This window comes from Microcaecilia unicolor, chromosome 1 (assembly GCF_901765095.1).
Source record: "Microcaecilia unicolor chromosome 1, aMicUni1.1, whole genome shotgun sequence".
Taxonomy (NCBI): Eukaryota; Metazoa; Chordata; class Amphibia; order Gymnophiona; family Siphonopidae; genus Microcaecilia; species Microcaecilia unicolor.
In genome coordinates, this window is record NC_044031.1 from 24,867,926 (window position 1) to 24,891,014 (window position 23,089).

Consider the following 23,089-nt stretch of genomic DNA (forward strand, 5'->3'; position numbering starts at 1 on the left):
TGGTGTAGCCTTACGAGCGGGCCAGTCTTGAGTCCGAAAAGTTGGGCAGGTTTACACATTGGATCAAAATTTTCACACGATCCCCGACGCAGGTGCCATGCGCCAAAACATGGCCCGTGTCGGGTCGTTGATGCACAAGTTTGATCTTCGCTGTGAATTAAAACTACCCGCTCCGTTTGCAAAGGCTTTTGATGCTTTGGAAAGCAAAGTAACATGCCAGTTGTTGCTGTATGGAGTAATCTCTGCTTTTGCTTGAAATATATCGGTATAGGGAGGTAAAAATGGGCGACTAGAAAAGTTTAGTTATATAAAAATTTGTTTCTTCTGTATCTGTAGAGGTGTTTAAGCACACAGCAGCAGCCCCTAAGGAAGTCCTATGCAAAACATGAGCCACATCAGTCTCCAGTCTCCGAAGCAGGTCTCTTGTATTTTGAGAATACGGTTTTGAGTAAACTTCTTTGCAGCATTAAGATAAAAGCTTTTAAATATATATATATATAGCTTAGACTATTGTAGGATATTTCTTGGACCAACGATAATACTTAAGGACAAGGCATTCTTTCCTGGGTAAAGTTCCGAGGTCCTTTAATCTTCTTTTATGAAAATGACTCACTTTTGACACCTCTTTATTGAATTAAAAATTAAAACATCTTTAAACTTCTTTTACAAAAATGATAAAAAACCTATGTTTATATTACTAAGTGTTAGATGGGAACATGCAGGGTATAGTTTGGGTCGTTGCTATACGACATATCCGCACAACCTTCTTGCTGTTGGATTGTGGCATAAAGATAGGAATATGTTCTTTCCTCTTTATCTGCAGGGGTCCACTTAAATTGTAGTTAATTCTCTTAATCTTTTTTGTTAATTTCTGTGGATATTTTCCAGCTACAGCAGGTCCATAAATAAGTTCACCATGGCCTTTATCTGCAGCAGGGGTGTCATTTTAATTTGCATTCTCTGTGCTACTGCTACCACAATGTCTAGACCTACTGCATAAGCTAGGGGTGGGCATGTTTTACCCTGGGCAATGTCTGCCAACATGAATTCTTTTTTTCCTTTCTACCGTATTATAGGTATAGTGCTTGCCTTGCTGAGATTTGGTATAGTTTTGCTACAACAGGTTCAACACGTGAAGGTACCCACCAAGGCTTGGGGAGAATAATTTATTCTCGCCCCCTTTGAGATGCAGAGCAAATCACTAGATTTACTCCTGCTGAAATTTATGTTCTGCCCCCTGTTGACGCCCTTCTCTCCTGCGTGAGTCCGCTGGTGCGTTTTTAAATGTGATTTCTGATTAAATTTTTTGCTACACACTGGGCATGTATATGGTTTCTCTCCAGTATGGATCCGCCTGTGGGTCCTTAAATATGATTTCTGATTAAAGCTTTTATCACACTCTGGACATGTGAACGGTTTCTCACCTGTATGGATGACCTGGTGAATTTTTACATTTAGCTTTCTAGTAAAACCTTTACTGCAATGTGGACATGTAAATGGTTTTTCCCCTGTATGGGTCCTTAGGTGAATATTTAAATGTGATTTCTGATTAAAGCTTTTACTACACTGTGGACATGTAAATGGTTTCTCTCCCGTATGGATGCGCTGGTGGATTTTTAGATGCGATTTCTGCATAAAGCTTTTACTACACTCTGAACATGTAAATGGTTTCTCTCTCGCATGCATTCTCTTGTGGGTTTTTAAATGTGATTTATGAATAAAGCTTTTACCGTGCTCAGGATATGTAAATGGTTTCTCTTCCAAGGACATTGTTTCCACATGGGTTACTTTTCCATATACCATGTGGACTCTCTGATAGTCTGTCTGGTTTCTTTGAATGATATCTTCACCACTTGGCTTCTTCAACCTGTGCATCCTCTGGTGCATTTTTACACATGACAACGAAACGAAGATTTTACCACATATACCACACTGAAAAGATTTTTTCCCAGTGTGGTTTAGCTCGTGAGCTACTAGTTGGTCATTCCCTGTGACATTTCCTTCCAGCTTTACACAAGTGGATAACGTTTGTTCTGTTCCTGTTTGGGATCCAGTTGCGATCATCAAGTTACCGGAATTATCGACCGTCTCTCCTCTGGGTCTTTCTCGGACTTCCCTTTCCTCTGTTGAGCTAGACGCTCTCCTCCAGTCTTTTCTCCCCTCTGATCCCCGAATAAACATTCCTTTGCGTTTCTCTGGGAGCCTCTTGTGGGTTTTCTGATTTTCAGCGCATCTCTTACGATGCTTTTTATTTTCATGATTGGTCCCATAACCTGTGGGATAACAGAGAATGCAGCGTTATTTTACAGATTTGTGACACGAGAAAAGTTCTTAAGGACCCTCAGAGATGAATGTGCAATGGAGAGTTAAGGACTTGTGTTTCGTTCAAACACCGTTTTCAGAAAGAAATGGAACTTCGGACAGACTTTCCATTAAACCTATTACAATCACTCTCAGATAATAGGGACGATATACAAGTTCATATCTCACTCATTAAAAGTTATCATGTTGAATTAAGGCGAGGTTCTCCTTGATGAGGCACTGTGGCTTATTACCTCTAGAGGACTGGTTTATCTGGGCATGACAGGATATGGAATCAGCCAGTGAGATTAAAGACAGGTCCCTGTGGAATAGCCAATGAGAAGTGTTTGGTCCTGGAGGATCAGTTCACCCTTTCTTTATAGTCTGTGTAAACCATTAATGCCGCTTTAGGGTTTATACCACCCATGGCTTCAAAAGAGCAAATCTGTTTTATCTATCTCAGGGGATCTCTCTACACAGGATAAATCAGTCACACAAGCAAGTGACATCATCAGAGCTGCCAAGCCTTGGTCTCGATTTTTGAGAGGGAGATTTTAGTACACACCCTAGCCCTGCCCACTCCATCTTGGCTCCGCCCACTCTGCCTCATGCCATCCTTTTCTTTTGATGTAGGCATAAGGAAAAAAAAAATATGTTAATGTTCCCAGGTTTCAACCCAAATTCATGTTTTTTTTTTTTTTATATTTTAAGTTTTTTTTATTCAACTTTTCAAAATTGTACAGTTCACACAATTGCAGCCTCAAAGCTACGAGCTCTCCTGAACAGTGTAATCACAACTATAACACATAACCATCAGTATATTATTTTCTTCCCAACCCTTCCCACCCTCCCCCACATCCCTCCCCCCCTGCCCCCCCCCCCCCCCCGTCCCTCCCCGGTCTTTCCGTTCATGGCTTCTCCCCTTGATTACCACTAGTATTATTCCAGATCTGCTCTAGATGTGTCCATTCTTTCGCATCTGGACTGTATCTGCCAGTTCTCCGAGGACAAGCAGGCTGCTTGTTCTCACTGATGGGTGACGTCCACGGCAGCCCCTCCAATCGGAAACTTCACTAGCAAAGGCCTTTGCTAGTCCTCGCGTGCCTATGCGCACCGCGCATGCGCGGCCGTCTTCCCGCCCGAACCGGCTCGTGTTCGTCAGTCTTCTTTTGTCCGCGCTCGGTACGGTCGTGTTTTCGCCGTGTCGGGCCCCACAAAGTCGACCTCGCGCGTTCGTCGTGTTGTTTCAAAAAAAAAAAAATTAAAAAACCATTGTGTGTGGAAAAGGACTCTTTGGTCTTTTTTCCCCCTGCTATTTTCAGCTTTTTCGCCCCGGTAAGTTTTCTTTCGTCGTCGGGGTAGGCCGCTTTTAGGCCTCGGGTCGAAGTTTTTCTTCCCCTTGTTTTTCGGTGCCTTTTCCGCCATTTCGACTTTTGATCTCGCCGGCGTGATTTTTCCGCCCATGACATTGAAGTCTCCCAGCGGCTTCAAGAAGTGCACCCAGTGCGCCCGGGTCATCTCGCTCACTGACAGGCACGCGTCGTGTCTTCAGTGCTTGGGGGCTGGGCACCGCCCGCAGGCCTGTAGTCTGTGTTCCCTCTTGCAAAAGCGGACTCAGGTAGCGAGATTGGCCCAGTGGAACGTTTTGTTCTCGGGCTCTTCGTCGGCATCGGCACCGGGGGTATCGAGTGCATCGACGTCTTCAGCGTCCAGAGCTTCATCCTCGGCCGCCAGTGCATCGAGAGCATCGAGGCATCGGCCCTCTGCATCGGCGCTGAGACATCGGACAGCTGCATCGACGTCGGTGGTACCGGGACCTCATCGGCTGATGTCGTCAGACGGTGGTGCTTCGTCTGGAGTGCAGGTGAGGGCTGTCCATTCCCCTGCTGGTGGCGGTGAGCCTTCGGGTGGGTCTCCCCCTACCCTGAGGGCTCCTGCGGTACAGCCCCCCCGAGACCGACCTCCTTCGGCCTCGGCCCCGAGGAAGCGACGGCTGGATTCTACGTCCTCCACATCGGTGCCGGGAAGCTCCGGTGACATGCTTCGTTCCAAGAAGTCGAAGAAGCATCGTCATCGGTCTCCTTCCCGTGTCGGCACCGAGAGCTCTGGGTCGCCGAAGGAGTCGGCACCCAGCAGGCATCAGCACCGAGAGGACCGCTCACCCTCTGTTCAGGAGGTGTCGATGCGCTCCACTCTGGACAGCCCGGAACAGCCTCCACGCCCGGAACAGGTTCTGACGTCGACGCCTGCATCGACCTCCATGCCTTTCTCTGCAGCCGCTCTGAACGAGAGCCTCCGGGCCGTTCTCCCAGAGATTCTGGGAGAGCTGTTGCGCCCTAACCCTCCGGTACCGGCGGTGCTTGCGCCACCGGTACCGTCGAGCGTGGTGCCGGCTGGCCCATCGCCCGAGGTGAGGTCTCCGGCGTCGGTGCCGCGTGCGGGTACCGGCTGCCGTCGCCTCCCAGGAAGGCTCCCCGACTATGTCGGCGGAGGGAGCTTCGCCGATGCGGGCGAGGGAGTCTACCTCTCGACGCCCCCATCGTGAACGTGGCTCCACAGAGTCGAGTCGGGCGAGGTTGCAGACACAGGTCTGTGAACTTGTGTCTGACACCGAGGGTGAGGCCTCGTGGGAAGAGGAAGAAGACCCCAGATATTTCTCTGACGAGGAGTCTGAAGGTCTTCCTTCCGATCCCACTCCCTCTCCTGAGAGACAGCTTTCTCCTCCCGAGAGTCTGTCTTTTGCTTCCTTTGTCCGGGAGATGTCTACGGCCATCCCCTTCCCGGTGGTTGTGGAGGACGAGCCCAGGGCTGAAATGTTTGAGCTCCTGGACTATCCTTCTCCACCTAAGGAAGCGTCCACTGTACCCATGCACCATGTCCTAAAAAAGACATTGCTGGCGAACTGGACCAAGCCTCTAACTAATCCCCACATTCCCAAGAAGATCGAGTCCCAGTACCGGATCCATGGGGACCCAGAGCTGATGCGCACTCAGTTGCCTCATGACTCTGGAGTTGTGGATCTGGCCCTAAAGAAGGCTAAGAGTTCTAGAGAGCATGCTTCGGCGCCCCCGGGCAAAGACTCTAGAACCTTAGACTCCTTTGGGAGGAAGGCCTACCATTCCTCTATGCTCGTGGCCAAAATTCAGTCCTACCAGCTCTACACGAGCATACACATGCGGAACAATGTGCGGCAGTTGGCGGGCTTGGTTGATGCGCTCCCCCCTGAGCAAGCCAAGCCTTTTCAGGAGGTGGTCAGGCAGCTGAAGGCGTGCAGAAAATTCCTGGCCAGAGGGGTGTATGACACCTTTGATGTTGCGTCCAGGGCCGCTGCTCAAGGTGTGGTGATGCGCAGGCTCTCATGGCTGCGTGCCTCCGACCTGGAGAATAGAATCCAGCAGCGGATTGCGGACTCGCCTTGCCGTGCGGATAATATTTTTGGAGAGAAAGTCGAACAGGTGGTAGAGCAGCTCCACCAGCGGGACACCGCATTCGACAAGTTCTCCCGCCGGCAGCCTTCAGCCTCTACCTCTACAGGTAGAAGATTTTTTTGGGGAAGGAAGACTGTTCCCTACTCTTCTGGCAAGCGTAGGTACAATCCTCCTTCTCGACAGCCTGCGGCCCAGGCTAAGCCCCAGCGCGCTCGCTCTCGTCAGCAGCGTGCGCCTCAGCAAGGCCCCTCGGCTCCCCAGCAAAAGCAAGAGACGAGCTTTTGACTGGCTCCAGCAGAGCATAGCTGACATCCAAGTGTCAGTGCCAGGCGACCTGCCGGTCGGAGGGAGGTTGAAAGCTTTTCACCAAAGGTGGCCTCTCATAACCTCTGATCAGTGGGTTCTCCAAATAGTCCGGCAAGGATACACCCTCAATTTGGCCTCAAAACCTCCAAATTGTCCACCGGGAGCTCAGTCTTACAGCTTCCAGCACAAGCAGATACTTGCAGAGGAACTCTCCGCCCTTCTCAGCGCCAATGCGGTCGAGCCCGTGCCATCCGGGCAAGAAGGGCTGGGATTCTATTCCAGGTACTTCCTTGTGGAAAAGAAAACAGGGGGGATGCGTCCCATCCTAGACCTAAGGGCCCTGAACAAATATCTGGTCAAAGAAAAGTTCAGGATGCTTTCCCTGGGCACCCTTCTTCCCATGATTCAGGAAAACGATTGGCTATGCTCTCTGGACTTGAAGGATGCCTACACACACATCCCGATACTGCCAGCTCACAGACAGTATCTGCGATTTCAGCTGGGCACACGTCACTTCCAGTACTGTGTGCTACCCTTTGGGCTCGCCTCTGCGCCCAGGGTGTTCACAAAGTGCTTGGCTGTAGTAGCAGCAGCACTTTGCAGGCTGGGGGTGCACGTGTTCCCATATCTCGACGATTGGCTGGTGAAGAACACATCCGAGGCAGGAGCCCTGCAGTCCATGCAGATGACTATTCGCCTCCTGGAGCTACTGGGGTTTGTGATAAATTATCCAAAGTCCCATCTTCTCCCAGTGCAGAGACTCGAATTCATAGGAGCTCTGCTGGATTCTCGGACGGCTCGCGCCTATCTCCCAGAGACGAGAGCCAACAACCCTCGTCTCGTGGGTGCGAGCGTCCCAGCAGATCACAGCTCGGCAGATGTTGAGATTGCTGGGCCACATGGCCTCCACAGTTCATGTGACTCCCATGGCCCGCCTTCACATGAGATCTGCTCAATGGACCCTAGCTTCCCAGTGGTTTCAGGCTGCTGGGGATCTAGAAGACGTAATCCACCTGTCCACGAGTTTTCTCGAATCCCTGTATTGGTGGACGATTTGGTCCAATCTGACTCTGGGACGTCTCTTCCAAATTCCTCAGCCACAAAAAGTGCTGACCACGGATGCGTCTCTCCTGGGGTGGGGAGCTCATGTCGAGGGGCTTCACACCCAAGGAAGCTGGTCCCTCCAGGAACGCGATCTGCAGATCAATCTTCTGGAGTTACGAGCGATCTGGAACGCTCTGAAGGCTTTCAGAGATCGGCTGTCCCACCAAATTATCCAAATTCAGACAGACAACCAGATTGCCATGTACTACGTCAACAAGCAGGGGGGCACCGGATCTCGCCCCCTGTGTCAGGAAGCCGTCAGCATGTGGCTCTGGGCTCGCCGTCACGGCATGGTGCTCCAAGCCACATATCTGACAGGCGTAAACAACAGTCTGGCCGACAGGTTGAGCAGGATTATGCAACCTCACGAGTGGTCGCTCAATTCCCGTGTAGTGCGACAGATCTTCCAGGTGTGGGGCACCCCCTTGGTAGATCTCTTCGCATCTCGAGCCAACCACAAAGTCCCTCAGTTCTGTTCCAGGCTTCAGGCCCACGGCAGACTGGCATCGGATGCCTTCCTCCTGGACTGGGGGGAGGGTCTGCTGTATGCTTATCCTCCCATACCTCTGGTGGGGAAGACTTTGTTGAAACTCAAGCAAGACCGAGGCACCATGATTCTGATTGCTCCTTTTTGGCCGCGTCAGATCTGGTTCCCTCTTCTTCTGGAGTTGTCCTCCGAAGAACCGTGGAGATTGGAGTGTTTTCCGACCCTCATCACGCAGGACGAAGGGGCGCTTCTGCATCCCAACCTTCGGTCCCTGGCTCTCACGGCCTGGATGTTGAGAGCGTAGACTTTGCCTCTTTGGGTCTGTCAGAGGATGTCTCCCGCATCTTGCTTGCTTCCAGGAAAGATTCCACCAAGAGGAGTTACTTCTTTCTGTGGAGGAGGTTTGCCGTCTGGTGTGACAGCAAGGCCCTAGATCCTCGCTCTTGTCCTACACAGACCCTGCTTGAATACCTTCTGCACTTGTCTGAGTCTGGTCTCAAGACCAACTCTGTAAGGGTTCACCTTAGTGCAATCAGTGCATACCGTTACCGTGTGGAAGGTAAGCCGATCTCAGGACAGCCTTTAGTTGTTCGCTTCATGAGAGGTTTGCTTTTGTCAAAGCCCCCTGTCAAGCCTCCTACAGTGTCATGGGATCTCAATGTCGTTCTCACCCAGCTGATGAAACCTCCTTTTGAGCCACTGAATTCCTGCCATCTGAAGTACTTGACCTGGAAGGTCATTTTCTTGGTGGCAGTTACTTCAGCTCGTAGAGTCAGAGAGCTTCAGGCCCTGGTAGCCCAGGCCCCTTACACCAAATTTCATCATAACAGAGTAGTCCTCCGCACTCACCCTAAGTTCTTGCCAAAGGTTGTGTCGGAGTTCCATCTGAACCAGTCAATTGTCTTGCCAACATTCTTTCCCCGTCCTCATTCCTGCCCTGCTGAACGTCAGCTGCACACATTGGACTGCAAGAGAGCATTGGCCTTCTACCTGGAGCGGACACAGCCCAACAGACAGTCCGCCCAATTGTTTGTTTCTTTTGATCCCAATAGGAGGGGAGTGGCTGTGTGGAAACGCACCATATCCAATTGGCTAGCAGATTGCATTTCCTTCACTTACGCCCAGGCTGGGCTGGCTCTTGAGGGTCATGTCACGGCTCATAATGTTAGAGCCATGGCAGTGTCGGTAGCCCACTTGAAGTCAGCCTCTATTGAAGAAATTTGCAAAGCTGCGACGTGGTCATCTGTCCACACATTCACATCTCATTACTGCCTGCAGCAGGATACCCGACGAGACAGTCGGTTCGGGCAGTCAGTTCTTCAGAACCTGTTTGGGCTTTAGGATCCAACTCCACCCCCCGAGGGCCTTGTTTGTTCTGTTCCAGGCTGCACTCTCAGTTAGTTGGTAAATTTTTTAGGTCAATCTCAGTTATGTTCTCGCCGTTGCGAGGCCCAATTGACCATGGTTGTTGTTTTGAGTGAGCCTGGGGGCTAGGGATACCCCATCAGTGAGAACAAGCAGCCTGCTTGTCCTCGGAGAAAGCGAATGCTACATACCTGTAGAAGGTATTCTCCGAGGACAGCAGGCTGATTGTTTTCACAAACCCGCCCGCCTCCCCTTTGGAGTTGTGTCTTCCCTTGTCTTTGTCTTGCTACATACGGGACTGACGAACACGAGCCGGTTCGGGCGGGAAGACGGCCGCGCATGCGCGGTGCGCATGGGCGCGCGAGGACTAGCAAAGGCCTTTGCTAGTGAAGTTTCCGATTGGAGGGGCTGCCGTGGACGTCACCCATCAGTGAGAACAATCAGCCTGCTGTCCTCGGAGAATACCTTCTACAGGTATGTAGCATTCGCTTTCTCCGATCCCAAATTCATGTTTAATGTGGGATATCAATAGAAATCAAACAAAATAAAACATGGAAAAGAAAATAAGATGATACCTTTTTTATTGGACATAACTTAATACATTTCTTCAAAGCATTACTTTGACAGTCTGACAGAGTGGGAGGGTGGGGGTATGCATGGGGACATCAAAGCATTTCATTGATATTCTAACAGGATGGGTGTTGGTAGGTGAGAGGAGGGTAATAAACAGAGAAATACAGCTTTATGGTTTATAATGGGTTAGAAAAACCAGATCCTTATTAAGTCCTGTTTGTTGGGTGTCAAAATATTCAATCATTCTTATTTCAAAGGTCTTACGTTCCTGTATTGTTTTAAAATTACCTTTCAGTATTCTTACTGTGAAATCACTGGTGCAGTGTTCTGGTCTTGTGAAGTGTTGGCCCACAGGGGTGGGGGCTTGACTGGCACCGGTTATTTTCCTCTCACCTACCAATACCCATCCTGTTAGAATATCAATGAAATGCTTTGATGTCCCCATGCATACCCCCACCCTCCCACTCTGTCAGACTGGATGGACCGTACAGGTCTTTCTCTGCCGTCATCTACTATGCTACTATGTAATTAAATAATTTGATCCAGAGATCGCCAGGAGACCCAGGACCAGAATCTAAAGCCAAGCCATTTTCTTAATAAAACAGATTACAAATAAAATAAAAACAAAACAGGTCATTGACTATGTTTGAGGTAATCCAGTAATAGGTTGCAGTTTCTCCCACAAAGATGACTCCACTGCCTATTCTGCAGCGGACCTATATATCACGACAGCAACAATTAGTCTAGGTACCTCAAAGATCAACAGTCATGGAGCCCATACCTAAAAGAAAAAAAACACATACCAAACCGATAACCGAGAAGATCCTCAGCCAGCAAAAATTCAGCCAAAAAAAGCTGCGCACATCACTGTGCAAAGGAGTACGCCTTAGGTGACAAGACGCTCTTTAATCGTGGCAGCGTCTGATGTCAGGAGTAGGGGGCAGAGCAAGCTCCCATGCCCGAACAGAATGGAAACAGCTAATCACCAGCAGGAACAAACAGGAACACTGCACTTATCTCCTGGCAGTGTCCCAAGTCGCTGAAAGATATTGTTCTGTCTATAAGGACTCCTACACTCTGAATAGACTAGCCTGCCCTCTGAGACTTATCAACTCTCGCTGGTGTGGTCCGAGGTGTTCATCTCCCCGACTCCTCCTGAATTAGATGCCTTAAAGATCACTGTGCCGTATTAGGACACATCAATAGGCCTACACGAAATTTAGGTCATATCGCAAAGATGACCAACAACTGACTTGAGAGTGGCTACCCTTGCCCCGATTTACACCACCTTCATCATCAAAAGTGAGAAATCCAGATTCCGTTAGAACAAAAAATTGCTAATCTCAGAAGGAGTACTGGGCACACACATACCCTTTCCTTTAAATTATCCAGGAAGAAAACACTAAGATGCGGGTTGTGTACCATGTTCAATACGGCCGACAATCTTTGTTTGTCACACTTAATAAGACCAAAGGTTGATGTATACTCATAAATTGCGTGTAATCTGCTGGAATACAGGTAGATACAATACAGTGCATAGACTGATGAAAAACTGGCTGTTAGAATACGTTTGCTTAGTCATAGGTTCGCAATAGTTTTACTAAATAAAGATCTAAAGACTATATAGGACACAGTTTAATAGTTATCAGGGAATAGCCAAAATTGGGTGGCAGAGCAGGTGGGGGAAGAGAGGTTGGTGGTTGGAAGGCGAGGATAGTGGAGGACAGACTTATACGGTCTGTGCCAGAGCCGGTGATGGGAGGCGGGACTGGTGGTTGGGAGGCGAGAAATACTGCTGGGCAGACTTGTACGGTCTGTGCCCTGAAAAAGGCAGGTACAAATCAAGGTAAGGTATACACATATGAGTTTGTCTTGTTGGGCAGACTGGATGGACCGTGCAGGGCTTTTTCTGCCGTCATCTACTGTGTTACTATGAATATGGTTTACATACTGTCCACGTAACAGCGAGCAGATGAGGATAATAGCCACACAACTGATGATTATATGGAGCTTCTTGTATTGAATGCACGAAATTTCAAATATTTACCTGAGGTTAAGATCCATAATGCGTATGAGAATTCCATGTACAGTCACTACTAAAGCAATGCGTAAATGACATGGGGGCATCCCTCATATCAAAGAGGGGGATGGGGATAAAATGTGAAAAGTGGTTGGCACTCTGTATGAGGTTAACAAAAGCTTTCTCTGTGAACATTTGTATCTGTGAGACTGTATATAAATGGACAAGCGTGTATTTTATTGAAGTGTCATTAATAAAAATGTTGTATAAATAAATTATCCAGGAAGAACGGACTCTGGACTAAACCCAGCTTCCAAATAGTGGTCTTGCATGCTCGACCCCCTGGTCCGCCCACCAAGAGAGTATCCCATCAGAAGCTTCTGCGACTGTCTTAGAGCAGGCCTCTGCCCTCTGTGAGAGCTGCGAGTTTGTCTTCCCCCCAATCCTTCGTGGAGGAAGAAGCTTGAAGGAATAGATCTGGAATGAGAAATAGTGCCCCCACCCCAAAATAAAGAGCACCCTGAACTCGGAGAGGCTTCAAACTCTTAACATAAGTCCAGTCCTCTTTCACACCAAAGGCTGTGCCATCCGACACTAAGATTCTTGCTATTTTCCCATTTGACTGAGGAAAAAGATTAAGTCCCGTTCCTGACTGTCCCCTTCAGAAATAAGATCAAAGCATAACCATGCTCACAGCAGGAACATATGCAGGAGAACAGATGTCAGTTCTAATTCCATCAGGATACCCAGCCTCCCTGGCTCCTGCTTTTTTTTTTTCCTTTGGCTGAAAAACTTGCTGATCTTGGAGCTTGGCCAACTTTCAAGTTTATTGTGCATTTGTTATACCAGACCTTACACTTCAGGGTCCCATTAAGTTGTTGGCTCAGAAATTTTCTCTGACCAATAATGGTATTGGTCATGATCCTACCAGCTCCTGCAAGGGAACTCTATCCCCGACCAAATCTGACACACTTTAACAGGGCACCTGAGGGTTATTAGTTTCCCTCAGTTTGTTCCCATCAGCAAATAGCACCGTCTTGCCTGCCACCACCTGGACTGTCTTCTCCCAAGTTAGAGGCCCAGATTTCTGGAGTGCCAGACAACTAACTCTGGCTGTTGGCCTACACTTAGACCTGTTGGTTCTCCACCAGGAACAAAAAAAAAGAAAGAAAGAAAGAAAGAAAGAAAGAAAGAAAGAAAGAAAGAAAGGAGGTACCCCCTTGAGAAAATCAAAACAAAAAAACAACAAAAAAAAGGGGGAATGACCACAGAAGTTCCAGCACAGGGATATCTATTAAAAGCCAATCAACTCAAGAAAAATGAAGTCAAAAACACAACGCAGTCCTGTGTTTTGGCGCCAATGCGCCTGCCTCAGGAGTCTATATACTTCAATCTGAGTTGATATTAATCCAACTTTTTGTCCAAAAGAAAAAAAGTCACCATTGAAGGGTGAAAATGATATGAAAATGGACACTAATTATCTTTATTATCTTCTATATATTGTTGTTTAAATGATGTTTACTATCTTACTTTATACTGTCTGCTGGCCTCCCACTTAGTCACCTCTCCCCTCTCCAGTCGGTTCAAAACTCTGCTGCCCGTCTCGTCTTCCGCCAGGGTTGCTTTACTCATACTACCCCTCTCCTCAAGACCCTTCACTGGCTCCCTATCCGTTTTCGCATCCTGTTCAAACTTCTTCTACTAACCTATAAATGTACTCACTCTGCTGCTCCCCAGTATCTCTCCACACTCGTCCTTCCCTACACCCCTTCCCGTGCACTCCGCTCCATGGATAAATCCTTCTTATCTGTTCCCTTCTCCACTACTGCCAACTCCAGACTTCGCGCCTTCTGTCTCGCTGCACCCTACGCCTGGAATAAACTTCCTGAGCACCTACGTCTTGCCCCATCCTTGGCCACCTTTAAATCTACACTGAAAGCCCACCTCTTTAACATTGCTTTTGACTCGTAACCACTCGCCTCCACCTACCGTCCTCTCTTCCTTCCCGTTCACATTAATTGATTTGATTACTTTATTTATTTTTTGTCTATTAGATTGTAAGCTCTTTGAGCAGGGACTGTCTTTCTTCTATGTTTGTGCAGCGCTGCGTATGCCTTGTAGTGCTATAGAAATGCTAAATAGTAGTAGTAGTAGTAATTGTACTTTTCTGTACTGTAGCCTTCCCACAGATTTGTGTAAGCCACATTGAGCCTGCAACTAGCGGGAAAACGTGGGGTATAAATGTATTAAATAAATAAAACAAACTACCAAACGAAGTCCAAAAGACACAATTGATTAATATGAAATTGTGTGATCGGGAACGTCAACAAACTAAATTTGAATAAAACACAAACTGCGTATCACGGACCACTGGCACCGCCTCAGCTCCTCCAGACCACAGATTCCATTCCCAATCCATCAGGGTCACCCCTAGTGCAAAGTAACCACAAAGGGGACTCCTGATCCTTTCCTCACCAGAGACAACTGTGAAAGTCATCTGCCCAGGCTCCTTCCAGCTTCCCTAGAGAGAAAGAGAAAGTAGCCCTGTGACACTGGGCTAATGGAAGGCACCCAGAAAAGAGTCTGAACTGGAAGAGACAAATATGGGACTGAGCTCCACTGTCCTGGAGAACCTGCAGAAAAAGGACCATTCTCAGGGAGGATGTAGAAACAGATCTGGATACTGGGAGCAAGGCGTTGAGCCTCTGATGTCCAAGGCCACAATAACCATGTTCTTAAGAGACCAGAAAGATCCCCTATGCTCTGGGAATGAGGAATCACAATGTTGTTTTTCAGGATACTTATCAGATTCCCAAACCTGGTCCTGGAGGCACCCCAGCCAGTCAGGTTTTCAGGATATCCATAATGAATATGCATGAGAGATTTGCATGCACTGCCTCCACTGCATGCAACTCTTTCTCATGAATATTCATTGTGGGTATCCTGAAAACCTGACTGGCTGGGGTGCCTCCAGGACCAGGTTTGGAAACTACTGGCTTAGAAGTTCCAGACCTGCAGAACCATGGCTACAACTGAACTCCTCTGTGCTAACTCGGTCCTAAATAGGCATCTGAATTTACTATCCCTTGACCGACAGGTAACTGGAGCCATGGTTAGTTCAAGGGGAGAGAGCCTGAAGTTATCACTGAGGGATCCACTCAGTAAAAGAGATAGTTCAGGCTCTGCTATGCCTGAGGGTAAATAAGCTTAGTGGTTAGGGTGGTGGACTTTGGTCCTGGGGAACTGAGGAACTGAGTTCGATTCCCGGCACAGGCAGCTCCTTGTGACTCTGGGCAAGTCACTTAACCCTCCATTGCCTGCTGCATTGAGCCTGCCATGAGTGGGAAAGCGCGGGGTACAAATGTAACAAAAAATATATATATATTTTTTCCTCCCACATTTTTCAAACATAGTGGGTGTGACTTGTTCTTACTGGGCAGTGCCTACCTGCCTGCTGCCTACCATTCCAGTTTTAAGCCTCTAATCCAGCTCTGCCGTTCTATCTATCGCTTAACACCTCAGTCACTACCATATATACCCGTAACACCTCAGTTACTACTTATGGCCCCTTTACACATTCTCTTCCTTGCCCTGTCCCTTCCTAATCTTTTTCCCCTCCCCCTACCGCTGTCTACCACTGGAACTCACTGCCCACCCATGTCCTCTCCCATCTTGCTCACTACTGCAATACCCTACTCACCCCCGTCCCTCACCACCTCACCATCTCTCCTGTCCCCCTCCTCCTTCCTAGCTCTCAACCTTCAACACTTCCTTCCTGCCATTAACCCATCCCCATTCCTCCTAAGCGCATCCCGTCTTCGTCGCCTTCGTCGCCCTACCTCCCCCACCCTCCTCCGCACTCTCTTGCTCCTCCTCCTGCTATCCGCAGGAGACATCAATCCCAATCCAGGTCCCCCACACCTGTCCTCGTCCTATCCATGCAAACGTTTCCGGGATGTCTCCAATCTCATATCTATTCCCCTCCTCCCCCCCTCTTCCCTCCCCTTCTCATGTGCACTGTGGAATGCCCACTCGGTCTGCAACAAACTTCCCTTCACCCACGATCTCTTCATCTCTCATTCCCTTCACCTGCTTGCCCTAACTGAAACCTGGCTCTCCCCTGACGACTCTGCCTCAGTTGCGGCTCTATGCCATGGAGGCTATCTCTTCTCCCATACTCCCCGCCTAGTTGGCCGTGGAGGAGGCGTCGGGTTACTACTCTCGCCCTCCTGTAGCTTCCAACCCCTCCTCCTACCACAGTCTCACTGCTTCTCATCCTTTGAAGTCCACTCCATCCGTCTATTCTACCCGTTGCCACTCAGAGTGGCAGTCATTTACCGCCCCCCTGATAAATCCCTCCCTTCCTTCCTCACCGACTTCGATGCCTGGCTTTCTGTTTTTATTGAACCCTCATCTCCATCCCTCATTCTCGGAGACTTCAACATACACGTTGATGACCTGTCCAACTCTCACGCTTCTCAGTTCCTCACTCTAACATCCTCCTTCAACCTCCAGCTATGTTCCACCACCCCTACTCACCGTGATGGCCATTGCCTTGACCTCGTCCTCTCCTCTTCCGGCTCACCCTCCAATTTCCACACCTCAGCTCTTCCTGTCTCTGATCATCACCTGATCACCTTCACACTTCTTCACCCTCCCCCTCAGCCCCGCCCAACATTAACCACTACTTCCAGGAATCTCCAGATTATTGACCCTCCCACCTTATCATCTAGTATTTCTAATCTCCTCCCCTCCATCATGTCCTCCGAGTCTGTTGACGAGGCTGTCTCCGCTTACAATGCCACTCTCTCCTCTGCTCTGGACACCCTTGCACCATCCACCTCCCGTCCCACAAGGCGTACTAATCCCCAGCCCTGGCTGACCCCTTGCATCCGTTACCTTCGCTCCTGCGCCCGATCTGCTGAACGCCTCTGGAGGAAATCTCGCACCCATTCAGATTTCCTTCACTACAAATTCATGCTATCCTCCTTCCAGTCCTCACTATTCCTTGCCAAACAGGACTATTACACCCAATTGACTAATTCTCTCAGCTCTAACCCTCGTCGTCTCTTCGCCACCCTTAACTCCCTCCTCAAAGTGCCCTCCGCTCCCACCCCCCCCGTCACTCTCTCCTCAATCACTGGCTGACTACTTCCGCGACAAGGTGCAAAAGATCAACCTTGAGTTCACTACCAAGCCACCTCCTCCTCTTCACCCTTCAACCCTCTCCCTCAACCAACCAACCCAGACCTCCTTCTCCTCCTTTCCTGATATCTCCGAGGAGGAAACCGCCCGCCTTCTTTCCTCCTCAAAATGCACCACTTGTTCCTCTGATCCCATCCCTACCAACTTACTTAACACCATCTCTCCTACTATCACCCCCTCCATCTGTCATATCCTCAACCTCTCTCTCTCCACTGCAACTGTCCCCGACACCTTCAAGCATGCTGTAGTCACGCCCCTCCTCAAAAAACCATCACTAGACCCTACCTGTCCCTCCAACTACCGCCCCATCTCCCTCCTACCCTTCCTCTCCAAGACACTTGAGCGCGCAGTCCACAGCCGCTGCCTTGATTTTCTCTCCTCTCATGCCATCCTTGATCCGCTTCAATCCGGTTTTCGCCCTCTTCACTCGACAGAAACAGCACTTTCTAAAGTCTGTAATGACCTGTTCCTTGCCAAATCCAGAGGCCACTACTCCATCCTCATCCTCCTGGATCTATCCGCCACTTTTGACACTGTCAATCATGACTTACTTCTTGCCACACTGTCCTCATTTGGGTTCCAGGGCTCTGTCCTCTCCTGGTTCTCCTCCTATCTCTCTCACCGCACCTTCAAAGTTCACTCTCATGGATCTTCCTCCACCCCCATCCCCTTATCTGTTGGTGTTCCCCAGGGATCGGTCCTTGGACCCCTTCTCTTCTCAATCTACACCTCTTCCCTGGGCTCCCTGATCTCATCTCATGGTTTCCAGTATCATCTCTATGCTGATGACACCCAACTGTATCTCTCCACACCAGACATCACCGCGGAGACCCAGGCAAAGGTATCGGCCTGCTTATCCGACATTGCTGCCTGGATGTCCAACCGCCACCTGAAACTGAACATGTCCAAGACCGAGCTTATCGTCTTTCCACCAAAACCCACTTCTCCTCTTCCTCCACTTTCTATCTCAGTTGATAACACCCTCATCCTCCCCGTCTCATCTGCCCGCAACCTCGGAGTCATCTTTGACTCCTCTCTCTCCTTCTCTGCGCATATCCAGCAGATAGCCAAGACCTGTCGCTTCTTCCTCTTTAACATCAGCAAAATTCGCCCTTTCCTCTCTGAACACACCACCCGAACTCTCGTCCACGCTCTCATTACCTCTCGCCTGGACTACTGCAACTTACTCCTCACCGGCCTCCCACTTAGCCATCTATCCCCCCTTCAGTCTGTTCAGAACTCTGCTGCACGTCTCATATTCCGCCAGAACCGATATACTCATATCACCCCTCTCCTCAGGTCACTTCACTGGCTTCCGATCAGATACCGCATTCAATTCAAGCTTCTCCTTCTTACCTACAAATGCACTCAGTCTGCTGCCCCTCACTACCTCTCTACCCTCATCTCCCCTTACGTTCCCGCCCGTAACCTCCGTTCACAGGATAAATCCCTCCTCTCAGTACCCTTCTCCACCACCGCCAACTCCAGGCTCCGCTCATTCTGCCTCGCCTCACCCTATGCTTGGAACAACCTTCCTGAACCCTTACGCCAAGCCCCCTCCCTGCCCGTCTTCAAGTCTTTGCTTAAAGCCCACCTCTTCAATGCTGCGTTCGGCACCTAACCCTTACCGTTCAGTGAATCCAGAATGCCCCAATTTGACTGCCCCTATCGGACCGACCGTTCACTTGTCTATTAGATTGTAAGCTCTTTGAGCAGGGACTGTCTCTCTTTGTTAAATTGTACAGCGCTGCGTAACCCTAGTAGCGCTCTAGAAATGTTAAGTAGTAGTAGTAGTAGTATATATAGACTTCATAAAATTCACTATTTCTCTATCAGAGGGAAAATTTAAATTTATTTATTTATTTGGTGCATTTTTACCCCACATTTTCCCACATGAGCAGGAGCAATGTGGCTTACATTAAATCAAGAGGATACAATACAAAGGGAGGGAAAATGGGAAAATAAAGGGCCCTGCATGTTTCACTTATGTACTTTTGGCAGTAGTTGGATTTGAAATGGGCTTCTCCGATTGTCAGCTTCGCTCCCTGACCACTAGGCTACACCTTCAGTCCACGTTGTCTCATTAACTGGTGGTAAAGCTTATGGCTTGAAATTCAGTGCCTTTCCAGAAGTTCTCTTAAGAGAGGACCCAGGGAATTTAAGTTCAAATATCACTAATTTAGATGTTAATACCGATTCTGAACTTCTTTTTTAACCTCCTTTTAATTACCCTCCCAACACAGTCTTTTGAGCATGATTCTTTCTGTGCCAGCATCATCCACTTTAGAAGAAATGTCTGTGCCCAATTTCATGGGGCCAGAAAGTTAAGTCACAAAGAAGATTCGAGCCAGCACGAGCAGAGGGTAGGACTCTCTGCTGGTGAAGTACAGAAGGATTTAAACTGTAGCAGGAAAACTAAAGTTTGTGGTCTCAATAAAACAGTTGAAAAATAACTGTTGGGGGAAACTAAGGGACCGATACTGACATTGGAGTGGGGGGAGATAAATTGGACTCGGAAGATAACATATACCCATTTGAGGTTGGTCATACTGTTTAATGGTTACATTGTATATGTTTTGATATGAACGGCAATATCATCTGTTCCCACTAGCAATATTGAAATATGAATATAACAGGGAGGGGTGGGGTGGGGATAAATGTTAAAAGGTTGATGACGGAATGTATTATGTTGTCTTGCATGTGTATATATTCACATTTGAATCGTTATATGTTTATACAGGGTAATTAATATATTCTTTGAATTGTCATCAATAAAAATGTTGAACTATAAACTGTACCAGGAAAAGGGGGGAGTGCAGTTAAGAGACCTCCTCATTGCTGGGGGGAGGGGGGAAGAGGGGGAGAGGGGAGGAAACTGGCCACCATCTTCTCTCTGCCCTGGGTGCCATCTTCCCTTACTATGCCACTGGCTCGATACTCCTCTGAACACTGACTGGCATTGAGGTCTCCGGACAAACACCTTTCACCTTCCCTTTATGTTTAGAAGTCATTTTCAAAACAGGAAAGAAGATGTAGAAAACCAGGGAAATTCGAGTAGCTCCACAAATACTCCTACCATGACCTTGACTCCACCCCCATAAAAGCCCCACCCTTATATTTTTAACCTTGTCTTCCCAGGAGACAAAGATGGGCACCGAGAGGAATCCAGGACCCAAATTTAAAATTCTACCCCTTCAGCCCAATCACACATCTGTATCTAGGCCTGAACCTCGAGTCCTGTGCTAATGTCACCTATTGGACTCCCCAAGTTCAGTAGTGTTATCAATAACCCTTTCAACCCATCCTTCTATTCCTTATCAGGCATTATGTGAGGAAGTGCCAAGGCAAACCCCAATTGTGATCGTCTCTGGGAAAACACGACTAAAGTCATCAGAAACAAAACAAATGAGGTTTTAATGAATTCTACTAGAGCAAACCATTTGTAATACCACAGTCCGAACCCCATTCTTTTATGTGAAAAAATTAAAACATTACAAAAGTTCCAACATGTAACAGTTTCAGGTTGCTTATGGTCTCCCATGACATGAAAATCGCCCATTCTGAACATTTTGGATCTGCGATTTCAGTGACGTTTTTCCAGAGACGGTCATGATTCTCCTTAAGGCACATCCTCCCTAGGTCACCTCAACAGAACTAAGACTAGGAAGCCTAGGCAGGAGGGAATGGCCCAGATCAGGAAGTATACAACTTCTAAGTGAGAGGCCCTAGCAGTAGTTGAAGGAAGATCCAAAGAATTACAAATTGGTAACTAAGGGAAGCCTCTAAACCTTGCCAGTGAAAGCTGAGGAATTGCGAAGAACAGCTAAGAAAATGTTTTGAGTATTACAGCCTGTAAGGTAGGACAGGCTTCTTTTACGTAGTGACAGAAACTGTTTAGAGAATGTTTTGAGCCTGAACTGGTAGGCCTGAAAGGGACCAGGCCTCTGTGTGTATATTAATCTTTATGTTGAAATCTGAACTGCCAGCATATGTGTGTGCTGAACCTAAAAACATGATTAAAGGTTTTGTTTTGCTGCCTACTGTGGTTTGGCTGTGTGTTTAAAGGCCCAAAGCCCTAACCTTGCAAACCACTAATGACAAAATCCTTTAGGAATTTGAAGCCTCCAGGCAGCCTCATACAAACAGAAAGTTGCCCCAGGCTTTCCAGGAGTCCTTTCCTGTGCCTTAGACCTCACTCACCTTTCCAGAAGCTTTTCAGTCTTCTTCTTCTCTCTCTGAAGTCCTGCTGGTCCCTGACACACGGATCCTCCTCCCGCTCAATTTTTGATATAAGAGACGGTTTCTCACATAAAAAGCCTGTTACAAGGGAAAAAAGAATTGCTATCAGCTTTCTCTTCAGATAAGGGAAAAAAACATGTTTATTCTTTTCAACCCAACAAATGTTAGCAAAAAAATTTTAAGAGAACGAGAATGCCTGATTGAAGACAAAATAACTCTAAAGGTTTAGCCGAACGTGACCAAATTTGGATTGGAGTAAAAATTGGTCAAAAGGAAAAGTGCTAGGAAGGCAATTATTTTATTTATTTACAGTCTTTTTGAAAGGATTCACTTAAGGCGGTGTACAGTAAGACTAAATCAAACATAAGCAATAGACAATTACATAAGTACATAAGTATTGCTATACTGGGAAAGACCAAAGGTCCATCGAGCCCAGCATCCTGTTTCCAACAGTAGCTAATCCAGGTCACACATACCTTGCAAGATCCCAAAAATGTACAAAACATTGTATACTGCTTATCCCAGAAATAGTGGATTTTCCCCAAGTCCATTTAATAACGGTCTATGGACTTTTCCTTTAGGAAGCCGTCCAAACCTTTTTTAAACTCCGCTAACCGCCTTTATCACATTCTCTGGCAACAAATTCCAGAGTTTAATTACACGTACAGTAAAAATATTCAAATAACAATACAAAGTATGGCACAGTATAATACTTACAATGTCAACACAATACGTAATAGAGCATTTTAATTGACAGTGAAGGATATAAGCAAAGATGGAACACACAGATAGGTAAGAGAGTAAGAGGAGTTAGAAAATAAGGTGACTAATTTAAAGGACGATGCACATGAGGTCAGCGAGATGGTTAAATATTATCTCAGCTAGGGTAGGAGTGGATAAACATGTCCTGCTGCAGTATGTGCGTGTGCGTGTGTGTGTGTGTGTGACTAACAAGTTAGTTACTTCTTCCATTAAATGACTAGTTGAAGGGCTTTCACCTGCTTCCTGAAGTAAAGATAGTCTTGTGTTCAGCGGAGCCTTTCAGTCAGTGCATTCCAGAGAATGGGGGCTACTCCGGAGAAGGCTTGCTTGTGGGTATCACATTGTGTAATGTCTTTTGGAGAAGGTGTGGTCAGGGATACCCCTTGGGAGGGGTATATAATTATATAATTAGGCGCCCCATTGCCACACGGTGAAAGCCTATTTCAATAGCCTCACCTGGGTGACCATATTCTATTACAGAATCCTAGCAGAACCTGGCACACCTAACATTTACACCAGCCAGAGCACACCCAGAGGTAATTATACCAGATATACCAGAAGGTTTAGCCAACCAGTCGGTGGCTAACATAGACCTACAAGAGAGTATGAGAGACCCCGCCAAGTATGATGAGCCTGTGTGCTCTATGATCCAGGATGGGGGTACTAACACTGCCCTAAACAGGGTGGCCTCAGTTCACACAGCAGTAGGAACCTATCCCTTTTGGATTACAAACCCAGGGTAACTTTTGGAGAGTTTTCTGGAAGTTCAGAGGGAATGAGCCAAACGTACAGCTCAATGCCTCGCAGGTGATCCCTGTACATATTTCACCCTCGGAAAAGCGACCAAAGGGATGAAGAGGAGCCGGGCGTAGCAACTGAGCACGGTGCTAACTGGGACTCAGTCAGAGAGGACTATGGGAAATTGTGCTACCTGGCGGATGAGAAGACTGTACCCCACTGCCTGCCGCTGTGGCTGGTACCATGTGCCTGAATTCGAGATGGGTGTGGCGAGGCCAGTGGTGCTACAACTTAATTGCCCTGCCTATGTTTTAGTGCTTGGAAGCCTTGCCTTTGGGGGGTGGGAGGCTTCCGAGTTTCCTGGGACAGGTATAGGAACCCTGGGGGTCGGTAGCTGCCCTTGCTTTAGTTGGAAGGAACCCTGCAGTGGCAGGTGCTTAACCGAGCATGGTTGAGCTGAGGGGGAGGGTATGTGAGGGAGTTTAAAGGACGCTACCCCTCTTCCCTTGATAGCACTCCTTCACAGTGTCAAAGCCACCTTAAAAAACTGCCCAGGGGAAA

At 47.9% G+C, this 23,089-nt stretch overlaps 1 protein-coding gene across 1 annotated transcript in view; it reads right to left on the reverse strand.

The window, feature by feature from the left end:
• Window positions 1–582: 582 nt before the first annotated feature.
• Window positions 583–23,089, reverse strand: part of LOC115463623 (zinc finger protein 182-like) — a 50,537-nt gene continuing 28,030 nt past the window's right edge. The window contains exons 3-4 of the mRNA XM_030194315.1: window positions 20,990–21,106; window positions 583–2,273 (exon numbers count right to left, since the gene is read on the reverse strand). Of these exons, the coding sequence (XP_030050175.1) occupies window positions 1,126–2,273; window positions 20,990–21,106 (1,265 nt within the window). The 3' untranslated portion in view covers window positions 583–1,125. The remainder of the gene's footprint in view (window positions 2,274–20,989; window positions 21,107–23,089) is intronic.